General features: G+C 38.0%; 1 protein-coding gene across 1 annotated transcript in view; it reads left to right on the forward strand.

Annotated features, from left to right (window-relative positions):
* Positions 1–3,177: 3,177 nt before the first annotated feature.
* The window catches only part of LOC124160711, a gene marked incomplete at its 3' end in the record, with an annotated part of 32,486 nt that continues 23,018 nt past the window's right edge, over positions 3,178–12,645 (forward strand). Inside the window, exons 1-3 of the mRNA XM_046536698.1 lie at positions 3,178–4,021; positions 5,975–5,980; positions 9,994–10,120. Coding sequence (XP_046392654.1) covers positions 3,179–4,021; positions 5,975–5,980; positions 9,994–10,120 — 976 coding nt within the window. The remainder of the gene's footprint in view (positions 4,022–5,974; positions 5,981–9,993; positions 10,121–12,645) is intronic.

Consider the following 12,645-nt stretch of genomic DNA (forward strand, 5'->3'; position numbering starts at 1 on the left):
AACCATACGAATTCAACATGCATCTTACCCAAAATGTCTTTTCTCTTGTTGTTGGTTAGGCTATGGGAGTCACGCAAGTTAACTTCTGAAGTATGGCCTCGATGAGCCATTGCATGGGAAATCGCTCTTAGTATATCACTTGGCTGCGTGGTTGATTTGATTACGGAAAATGTAAAATTAGATTCGTGCTTGGGTCATAATGTTATTAATTGCTAATACCAGCAAAAACTAGTTGTACATAGGAGACGGGTATTATATTATTATTAGTCGGATATTTTATCATTACAATTAACATATTATTTATAATTCGGTGTTCAATTTGTTCAAATTATTTTTAATAACCGTCAAAAATGTGGGTATGTGCATCAAATGATATATAGTCGTTGGTCTATAATTGTAATGTATCCAATGTAATTCAAGTTTAGTTGTCTCGTTTAATTGTTGATATGCTGTTGTTGCAGTAATGACTTATAGTTATAATTGATAGTATTGTTGATGACATAAAAATATCATATAATTCGGATTTTGTGGTTCAAATAATGGGTTGTGGCCATTTTATATAATATTTTATATTTTATATGAACAGCGCTGTTAAGACTTTGGCCTGTTTTCTTTCCGATTTGCAACCACTGCGCGCCGGGTGAAGAGTATTTCCTCTGCAGTTCACATTGTTGTGCGGGCTTCGGTATTCACAGGATATTGGTGGCTCGCTTAACAAATGAATAGGGTAGTTTCCTTCATCAAAGAAAACGAAAGGCATTGATTGCGATTCGTTATCCACCATTACTGTATTCATAATATACAAATTATTTCGTTTTAGAAATACCGGTTTGGACGAATGGCTATGGTCCATTTTTATCCTCATTTGAAATGGGCCAGATTGGCGCCCATGCGATGCCACTCCACGTGACGTCACAGGGACCTAGTTTCTATACGAGTAGATAGGAGTTATACGTCGTCTGAGGTTACCAATGCATGCATGAGGCACAGAGCTCAGGGAAACATATCTTTATAATCACCTATTAAAACTGGCTAAGGTCGGAAAGTTTTCCTCATTTGATAAGGTATTAATAATCCTTATTTAAGCCAAGCGCTACCAGGCAGCAGGGTACTCAGCTACCCGCTAGCAGCCTGCGTCGTATCAGCGCTAAGCCTCGCCTCAAGGTCACCTCACAGGGCGGCAGCAGGAACCAGAAATACGTCACACGGAGAGATTTCCCGGCATTCATACTTACGCGTCGCGTTTTCGTGCGCTTGAAATTTTTCACTTTTCATTTAATCGCGAAAAATAGAAATCGTCATATAAAAATCTAAAAGCGTGAAATACGTATTCCAGGAGTAATAATCTTTCGATTTAGGCAATAAAAAAATAATAGGAAACCACCCTATTGAATCAGGCTTCTCGGCTCGAATACCTTAAATATATCCTAAAATTCAAAAATTCATGTTTTATAAACTGGGAAAATCAATTTTTTTTCTAAAAATAAGTACGTTATGGCACTATTCAATCAGCTTTATTATGCGTGAGTAACGTCTTAAATATTTACGTCGTCTCAGACGTTATTATTGGAACTTAATTCAGCTTAAAATTTTTATGTGACGCTTTAATTTTGCTACGGGCTGTTAAGGTTTTTATGTAGAATTGATCGTATTATTTTCAACTTTGCCTCATCTTTGCTCATATTATATTTAAGACCTATTGCTATAGGATGCTTCAGTGCTTCATATTACATTGTAAATTCAATAGACACGTCTGTATTTGCAAGGAAAACGAGCGATTGATCTGAGATAACGGGCTATATACATTGCATCGTGAACGTTTTTGTTTCCATTTCCCTACGATTTTCTTCGAAAGACGGTATTCTTTTGAAACCTTTGCGACGCATTCAGCGTCTGTCAGGTGTTATGTTATTTCCACTGTTCTCCTTTTCTAACATGAGAATGAATTTTTCATGAATTCAGTGCTCTTCTTCAAAGAATATTATGCAGGTTTTGTGCTAAGTCTAATGGCTCAAACTTTCATAATATTTATAAACATCCACTGGAATATAGTCCAAAGTTTCAAAAATTGTGTTAATATTAATTTTTGTAACAATTATATTGCTTATTTAGAGGAATCATTCCCGTAATTCAGATATAACAACTTGAATTACGATTTGGGCTATCAAATGGGAGCATCATTTCGTTTTTAATTACAAATATTAGTAAACTGTTTTAAAGATGATTTTAACTATGAATTTAGAGAAATTTCTTTTTATCATATGCAGTAAAACCTCTTTATTCTCGTTAAAACTTTATGTAAGCGTACAAGTAATTCTTCTAGAAATCGGATTTATTAACACATTGCCATTCAAGCTTCGATTGGCATCCCTCCATTTTTGTGCGTTAAAGGAAAATAATTCAATGAATTCCTCGGGGAAGATCAACGAAACGGTTATTTTTCTTTGAACATTTTCGTGGATTTTTCATCAATGTAATCAAATTTCTTCATTTTACTTCTTAGTATTCATTTAAATATGAGTGCAATTGATCCTCTTCCTGTGATAAGCTCTTGAAATTTAGCTTTCGTTTTCTTGAAGACTCACAGGGACGGGAGCGAAACTTTGATGTTTTTATGGCGACATTATGCAGCTAAATGCGAAAACATGCATTAATTTTAATCTGGTAATTAAATGTAATTAACATCAATAAAACATCTATTAAACCATCTTTTTTAAAATAATACAATCCCGTAGTGGCTAAACGCTAATATATCGTCATATGTTTTATATCTTATTATGTGAATAGTGGGTGTTATAATGGGTTGATTTAGATGTATTTCTTAATTATATCTCTGACCGCACTTTTTCCTTTCGTCGTTGCAGGCATGGAGCCGTTCGTGACGCGCATCGGCGATGTGACGATCGAGCGCGTGCTGCCCAAGCAGGAGCGGAAGGGCGCGGGCGAGGAGGGCTCCAAGGGCGCCGGGGAGCGGGAAGGCCCCGGCGGCGGCTCTGAGAACATGGACCTCGAGATCTTCCTGAAGCCGCACCCGGACCAGGCGGGCGTGGAGGAGGAGGAGGAAGAGGAGGAGGAAGAAGAGGAGGAGGACGAGGAGGAAGAGGACGAGGAGGACGACGAAGAGGAGGAGGAGGAAGAGGATGGAGAGGATGAGGACGAGGAAGGAGAGGAGGCGAGGATGGACGAGGACGGCGGAAGGGCGACGGCGGCGGCGGCCGAAGGAGGCGGGGCCGCCGCCCCGGCGGACGGAGCCGAGGTGGTGGTGAAGAAGGAACCCAAGGAGGAGGGCGCGGAGGGCTCCGACGGCGGTGGTGCCGACGGTGCGGCGGACGGCGCCAAGGGGACTGAGGGAGGTGCGGATGCGTCGTCGGAGGGTGTCAAGGGTGGCGCCTCGGAGGGTAGGGGGGGCGAGGAGGCGGGAGGTACCGGTGCCAGTGGTGTTGACGGTGGTGGCAGTAGTGGTAGTGCCGGTGGGGGGACAGCAGAGGACCAGCAGGGTCCCAAGAAGAGGAACGTTCGGAGGCCAAAGAGGAAGGCTAGTGGGGACGGGAGTGCGGACGGGGCGAAGCGCAAGAAGATGAAGAAGAGGGTGAAGAAAGGTGCGGCGGGTGACGGGACCAGTGCAAAAGATGGTGGTGCGGAGGGTTGTGCGGGAGGCACGTCCGGGACGGACGAGGGCAAGGACAGCGGTGGGGAGAACAAGACTACGATGGAGCGAAAGCTCTCGAACATGAGGCGGAACATTCGTGAAGTGATGAATGAGAATCAGCTCGATGAGGAGACGTTGGCAGCTCAAAGGCAGGAACTGGAGAGGTTAAGGAGGGTGCAGGAACAGCAGAGGATAATTCGTGAAGTTCAGAGGCAGATTATGCTTACTAACAAACAAAAACCCCGAGTCATATCTTTGCTTCAATCTGGTGGATCTGGGACTGGTGCCACAAATTCATTATTGAGGCAGGTTCTACCTGGTTCCTCGTCAGTAACTGCTGGAGGCGGGGCTGGAACCTCTGGATCTACGCAGGTAAATGCCATATTTTATGTCATATTTTTTACTTCAGTTTTCTTCTATTATAGCTACCTGTTTTATGCCTCAACAGATTTGGAATTGCATACTCAATAGTTTTGAGTTTTGCAGTAGTAATTCTTGGTGTGGGTTTTTTTTGCTGATGGACACTCTGGGTTGTTTGCTCATTAGGGGAGGTTAGGGAAGAAAGGATTGAGAAAAACTTAATTAGCTTTCTCTTTATGATAGTAACCCTCAAGGCCATTGTTAGGTCATTGTTTAATACTTCTTTTGAGAGATAGTGTATAGCACTTGTAGTGCCTTCCACCCACCACTCAGGGAAGGATTTATCTATTCCCTGATATATGTCCCAACTACCTGGATTTGAATGAGTGTGCAAGGAATGGGAACCAGCTTTTAGCCTAGACTTTTATTTGTTCCCTGTGTACCTACTTTTATTTCAGGCAACATAGCACTAGATTATGGAGTAGACTATTTATGGCCACTTATGGCCTCATTTCATTGGTAAAGGTGGCATTTTGGGAATGAATTAGGGTATTTAGTCATAGGTTGTAGTATAGTTTCTGGAAACGGTGAGGGAAGCATGGAAGAAATGCATGTGAGCATTGAATAATGGCCAATCTTCAGTGAGGTAGTATGAGTTAATTGATAAGAATGTTGGCATTCAAATTGGAATGGAAAATGAAAGTTCTAGGTGTATTCATCTCGCAGGTCTGGAAAATGGAAGATTTGTTCAGCATGTTCTAGTATTTTATCATCCAATAATGAGGAGAAGAGGTTGTCATATTTTGGAGATAGTTTAAGTCCACGAACTTGGAGTGTGCTCATTGGAATAGTTCGCTATGACTCATTTCAATATTTGAAACATATGGAATTTCGTTTATGAAGGTTAGACTAGGCTGCCAATCTCTCTCAGTGGTGGGTGTGTAGAAAAGTATGGGTGAGAGTAAAAGTGATATGAATGATAGGGAGAGTTCATGACATGGAGGGTGTGTAGAGTAGACTAGCTTAAGGATACTGAAAGCCAAAAGAGAGACAATTTGTTGAGTGAGAGTGGGTAGGAAAGAGAATGAACCTGAGGTCAAAAGAGAATAGCACACTCACGCAAATTAATTGTTATTCTTGCTTTCATTGAACCTTTCCATATTAATAAATTTTGTAAAATACAGTATTATTTGGGAATGAGTCAATGGGGCAGAGGAAAATAAAGACTACTGATGAAAGAAAATTCAAGAGATTTGCTGCCTTCATTGGCAGTGGGGTAAGGTCCTCGCTTATCCAACTTAAGGTCACAGGTTCGAGTCCCACCTTGCTAGATTGATAGAAACATCCATTTCCTGGATAGATGGCGTCTCTTCTGGACATAGGTGTTTGTGATCACCCAGTGTTATTATTAGTTTGATTCTCCCATTCTAAAGACCTTAAATTTACTGTTTTTGGGGCGGTGAAGATTAAAAAAAATAGATAAAATAAAAATCTTGGAGATATTGCCTGTATGTATAGAAAATGTCACCCTCTCAGTAGCTATTTAAAATGTTAGAATGTCAAAGAAATACATTTCATGGAAACAGAAGCTCTTGTGACTGCTAAATTATATTTGAGTTAGTTTGACTCCAGTTGCAATTTTTTTCATTTTGGTACCAAACACTCCATTCTCTAGAAGCCCTGAACTCCTCCGTATAAGTCATTTTCTCATGAAGCAAGCTTTATGGAATTAATATCTTCGAGGTGTGCAAGATGAGGAAAAGCCAGTCTTCTGTGAATGAGATCCTCCTAAAAATATCTTGTTAGTTATTGCTGCCTAATTTTGCTACCTAATTGATATTTATTGTCTTCTTTCTACCACACCTTACTCATAATTATCTCAGAAATGTTATTGAACTTGTGCCAATAATGAAGTCTTGTACCTAATATTCTCTTTCATATTTTATTTCACATCTAATCCTCCAGTCATTTGTGAGTTTGTGCTTTGGATAAGTCTTCTTACTGATATCTTAGAAATACCACATTAAATTGAACTGCTCATTTTATTTTTTGCCTGCAAGTTAAGACATCTTATTGATTTTCTTCTGATATGATCTCTTATTCCTTAGTTTCATTGTGGAGTTTTGGCTTACTAGTTTGCCATCTTATGTCAATTGGGTTTTGTCATGGCTGTGTTTTCGATGCTTTTTGATGCTTTTGAAATGTGTTATTTTTTAGGCCTATGGGGATTGAAAACAATTACTTTCTCTTATTTTTATTTGAATGTCATTGGGATTCTCTACCTTATATATTTTTGATAGTAAGAGGTCATATAATGTAGATACTCTTGTGATTGGTTTCTTTATAGTTAGCTTGACCTTACTTTTTTCTCTTTATCAATTTAACATTTCATATTTCCTTCTTTTACTGTTCCTTTCCTTTATTAAACATGTGGCTAATATATTCTTTGGCCTTCGATAAGCTCTCGTAATAAGATTATTCTCGATTAAGTACTGTAGACAAATAATTTTTTAGGCATGAAGCCTAAAGTTGTTGATATCTTGATATTTTGCATGCGTATAGTAAAGTGTATGAGCAGTAACATACATTTTTATTTTTAAAAATTGAAGCGGGTTGTTATGAGATATTCAAGGTCAAAGATCAAGGTCGATGACCTCGAGTGTTGAAATTCTTATAAATAGGCCATATTGTATATCAATATAAATCCCTACATATTATCGTTCCAAAAACATAAGTGTCATTTTTCTACCTTGAATAGAACCAGAATTATATTCATTTACCTTTAGAGAGACATGCTGAAATTTCAACAAATATCCAACATTTGCAGACCTGTAACTTTATTCAAAATTGCCATTTACCTCTTCAAATTGGTATTTTTCCAGTTCTTACCAGGATCATTAAATACACCTAATTTGAAAGAAATCTGGCATGGTTGGGTTGAAAATGTCACTTTTCTGTGTTGAGTTGACGTGGAATTACCCATCCCTAATATTACCATTTGTCCCCTTAGTAGTGGGGAGTTTTGAAAGCATTGATTTACAAGCTCCCAGTCTCTGTGTATGTGGTTTGCTTGGTAGCTTTCAGAAGATCAGCTAATTAAATTTTAGGGTGCATAGGTTACCTTGATGAATGTAAAAGGGGATGTGACCTCCCCTGTTAACTATACTGTAAAAATTGGTTGTGCCAAGAAAATACCACTTGTTTATTACCAGCAGAAGTTCCTTACCCAAGGTCTTAGATTTTATTTTTCTGTGCCAAAATCCTTTTTTTTGCTTGGGTTATGTTTCTTTTGAAATAGTTTCTGTAGGAAAATTGAAATTGGAAAGATTCTTTCATCTGAGAATGTTTTTTGTAATAATTTTTTTAGCAAACTTTTTGTGTGTTTACTTTAGAATGCATGCAGAAAAAATTGTTGAACTCCTGCTTCTTTTGGTCATATTTCCTCCCACATAGAAAGTGTATTTATACATTTTTAACTGAAACTTGTGTTTGTATAAATAATCTCATTTTCTGATTATCTTCTTCAGTTGAATGTCACACACTGTTTTATTATATTATTATGTATTCTCAAACCACCAAAAACAGCTCTCATAGGCCATTTTATATCGGGTTATTCAACAAATTTAGGAATCAACATTCACGAACAACCATGCCCTGGACAGGGGAAACCTACCCAGGCAGGACTCAAACCCACGACCTCTTATTTGGAAGGCTAGGATGTTACCCCGCCACCACCAAGGCCGGCATTTTATTCTTTTTATGCGTGCATCATCAGATAGCCTCTTAGATTCAAAATGGCCTTTGCCATTTTCAGTAGTAACCATCATTTCTATGAATTGTTTCCCATCGATTTTTGCCATGCTTGTGGTTGGCTGATTTTATCAGGGCCTAGGTTTTAAATAATGTGCATATCATTGAGAAAGTATCAGTTACATGGTCATTAGGTTGTCAATTAATTAGTAATGATGATGTCACATAAAAATCACTGTTAGAGTGGACTTGGGAAGCCCTACTATCTATCAGATCCCTGAAAACATGGAGTATGATCAAATGAGGCTTGGAAACTCATTGCACGGGATCATCTGCTAAGGATGGACACCCTTCTAGGCAGCTAGGTTGGTTAAGTCATCAAGGCTGCCATCATGCGAAATTCTTGCAGAAAATAGTCATCAGCAGCAGCATCCAAGAAAGAAGGAAAGGGAACCAAGAAAATGGAAAAGGCAAAGGCAACAATAAACGTAGGGACATGAAATGTTAGGACAATGATGAGGGTGGGATGGCTATAAAATAGCAAAGGGAAAGGGAGGAAGAGAGGAATATGTAGATATCTTGGGGCTGTGGAATGTGCGGTAGAAGGATACTGTAGTGATGGGTACAGGGTTATATATTGTGCTTGGGAGGAAAGTCAACATGTCCAGTAGATATGTGCAGATATCAGAGTGACTACATCATGGTAAGACAGAGGAGGGACAATGAAGGTGGGTGATGAGAGGAAGCATCTAGGTGAGGTACGGAGTATACAGAAGGTTTGGATGGGGTTAATTTTGAGCTGTTTAGGGGTTGTTGAAGATAGTGTTAGAGGGAATCACATGGAATAACCGTGGTAGGGTTATGCTGAGTACAGGATTTTTAGATAAGTCATAAGGGGTTGGACTTAATTGTGAATGGAAGAGGGGGCTCCAAGTTGGGAGGGGAGGTAGGCTGGGTTGATCTGACAAATTCTCTGTATAAGAATACTTAAATAATAATATGGAAATTACTAGTTAAGTGTCAAGTCTTAATTTACTCAGAAGGAAATCATTGTTACTTTACTTCACTATAGACTGTGGCATGAAAAATAAGAATAATTTAACTAACGGGTTGTCATCATGTGTACTGTGTTGAGTTAATTATTTTTATGAATAGCTTCATCCATGAAACTGGGTCTTATTTGGGTCTCTTCTCATTTTTACTGTACATCTCTTACCTAAATCCTTAATTTTTAGCTGTATTTTTGCTTTTTGCTGATGCTGGTGTTATCATGACTCGAGTATAGGGCACACCATCTCCTCAACCTTGATATTATTTTGCAAATCACTCTTCTTTTATATATATATTGTTAAGTAGCCTTTAGAAGGAAGGTTTACATTTTATGAGTGACCTTAAGTCACGTGTGTCTTCTGAGGACCAGCATAATTTTTTGCCTCCCCTCGTCAATCCCTGCCTTACCAATTTATATATGTCGTATTTTTCTTTGTCCTCCTGTGCTTTTACCATGCATACATGTCTATTAGTTGTGTGTTAGTGTTCTAGTGAGTACAGAAATTTTATTTCCTAACCATAAAGGGCTGTCATAGAATCTAGGTGTACAATACATATATGCTGTTCTTGAAGTTTTGCTAGGTTTTTTAGTGTGTTAACACAAGAAAATTATTTGTTATGTTAGGGAATGAAAGTGCTGAAAACAACAGTTGATGATAACTTTGCAAGCATAACTAAGAGCTACCTCATTGGTCTGTGGTTCCATGGTCATTAGTCAGTAAGTTGTGCGGTATGACTTATTGTATGCTCTAACATCCAGAGCTACTATCTATGAATGTTAAATGAAAAAGGTTTTGTTTCGGCACCATAAAAGTCATCTTAAGTACACCTGGATAGAGTAGCTGGGTCAATATTATGTAATTTATTAAAATGGTCTGTTGTTTATAGTTAATGGCAGCACATTTTATGTTAAAAACCATGTATTACATATCTGTTCATCGAGGTAATCATTTTATAGCATGGATTACATTTTAATATTTTATTAATTCATATATGTTAATATTCTTAAGGACATTTTATGATTTCTTTGTGAATCTTTCTGCCTCCTATTTTCATGTAAAGAAGTTGTTGCTTTTAACTTCTTTAAACCTCGTATTTCAATACCCTCTGAATATTACCTGGGCATGTTATGTGAACTAAGCTACAGTGTGAATTAATGACTCATTTCCATTTTTTTGTTCTAGGTCCGAATTCCTTCAACTGTTTTAGTAAAACTTGCACAAGCAGCAAAATCTGGTCAAACTGGAAGTAAAAAGGTTATAGAACTTTTAACTTTAAAAAATTCTGGATCAGGGAGACCTTCAATAGCAGGTAATTCTATATTAACTTACTTTAATAATTAAAGGAATTATCATTATTCTTTTATCATTCCTCTTTCCGTCATAATATTGCTTGGACCCCTTTTTTAGAGTTTCATTGGAACTCTAAAAAAGAATAAAAAGCCAATTGTAAAGTTGTGGTGTGTGTAAAAATGTGATAACTCAAAAAACTGGCACAAAAAATGGTAAATGGTGCAGTAAGGAAATACATAGCCAAGGCTTTACTCTAGTTAGTTTTTCAAATTAGTTAATATTTTTCCAACATTGAGAATCCAATTTCATGTCATACTAATCGCACCCTACAGAACATTGTATCCAGTAATCTATTCACCAATACCTTTCATGTAAAAATATTAAAAAATGCCCTTTGTCGTTATGCTTTAATCTCTACGATTGTTTCTCCATAACTCCTTAAAATAATTTATGCTATTTTCCCTGTATTATGTCATACCCTTTGGGATTCTTAATGTTGTTGCAAAAATAATTTTGTTTAGTAACTTATAATATGCTTGAATTGTGCAGAAATAACAAAAAATTCTTGTTCACTGTATCCTTGGGCTATGGATGGTTTTAGCATAGCCCGCTGCTTCTACAGAATTGCTATTCATGAAGCTAGTGAGGCACCACTCACCCTGGCCTAAGTTAAACATTTTTAAACCAATTACATAAGTTTTAAGTCAGCCTCTTTCTTGGAATGCAATGGAAATGTTGCTCTGCAGCTGGGATAGGGGAAGACCCATCGTATATGGGGACTACTACAGCAGATTTGTTAAATACTTTGTTCCTCTTTAGCTCCTCTCTTGCTTTTGAAACTTGCCTCGGAACTTAGAGAAAAACCCCTTTCAGTGTTGATAGTCTTTACCTTGAGATACCTTTTACGATATTTCCTAATGGTATCGTCTTTGTATGGAGCTTTGAATGGGGTCAGTCAAAAGCTCAAGTCAGTCAAAATAGTTTTAAAGCTGTCCCTATCCTTTATGAATAAGTGTATCCTCTCATTTGTCCACTGTTAAGTAAAGTAGGCATAAGCTCATGGGAAACATTCATGTTTGTGCTATGTGCAAGTCACTTGTAGTTCAACGGACACATTTTGATGATTTCCGGTGAGCTCTATGGTATTCACTTGGAGTTAGAAGTCTGAATCATGAGTACTGGGATATTGTAAACAGAAGAATGAATGATTCACACTTGAAGGCACCACACTCAAGCAGAAGCAAAAATTTGACAACTTCGCATTTGGACGGCCAACCTGCCAAATGTGGTGCACAATATGACAGAGAACATTTAGGCAGAAGATACAATCTCAGTTCTTTCAAGAGGACTGAACTTTGCTATTTCTCCTAAGTATTTACCAACAGAAGACGGCATTACAGAAGCAGAGGCTGCAATATATCTACTTCCTCCAGAGGAAGCAGATAACATCAGTTTCTGTTGTTCTTGTTGTTTGAAAGTGGCTGTTTGAAATTTGCAAACAGCTGAGCTGTGCCACTTGATGGAGCTTAAATGTAATGAAGACATCCTTGTCCTTTCTTCGGACAAATGCAGTGTAATGGTCATAATGTGGGTGGAGGAATACAACAAAAAAGTTCTCTCCCTTTTAGTTGCAGAAACATACATGAAGCTAAGTAAAGACCCAACATCCATAATTGAGTACAAAGTAAGGGAATTGATTAAACAAATTTCTGTTTCCAAAGTAAATCATTGGAAATTATTGCCATCTGCAGCTAGTGCACCATGTTTATGTGGCCTGTCGAAAATACATAACAAAGGAACTCCTTAGAGACCGATTGTAAAGACTATTGGGTCCACAAATTGGCCCAGTATGTATCAAGAGGCATTAAATATTTCCATTGGCAGTGTGAAATCCTTCATTTATACTTCAGCACATTTTAATGGAATCCTAAAAGATGCAAATGTGGCTGAAAAAGACGTAATAGTCAGCTTTGACATTGTGTAGCTGTTTACCAACGTTCCTTCCCCTGATTCAGTGGAAATTCTTAAAAAATCTTCCTGATGGCGATTCTGAAGGACCACACAAAATTGGCAGAAGTCTTCTTATGAACGAGCACTTCCTATTTAATGATTATAAAGATGATGGCTACTTGAGCCATGTTTGGAAAAGTGTCCTGGCCTTTTCTAATGTGCAGTGGCTTAGGGCTGCCCCCAGAAACTCAAATCAGCCTAACAATGACACACACAGAGAATTGAATGGACACATAGACTCCTACATAAGGCAGAGATGAAGCCAATTTACTCACTCTCATGATGACTCTCCCTGTAAGAGGAGTGAAAAATTTAGTTAAAAACGAATTGGATGCAGTTTTTACAGGGAGAAACAGCTGTAGATAAAAGAAGCTATGGAAACCTTCAAGCAAAAGTGCATGAAACTATTTGATGCTACATGTCTTAGTATAGAATGTGCACCAAAATATTTCCTTGATGATTTATTTGATCTAATTTTTCTTACTTTTTCATTCACCCTAGTTGCACAATATGCATTATATTTTAGTAAATGAT

This window comes from Ischnura elegans, chromosome 1 (genome assembly GCF_921293095.1).
Source record: "Ischnura elegans chromosome 1, ioIscEleg1.1, whole genome shotgun sequence".
Lineage (NCBI taxonomy): Eukaryota > Metazoa > Arthropoda > Insecta > Odonata > Coenagrionidae > Ischnura > Ischnura elegans.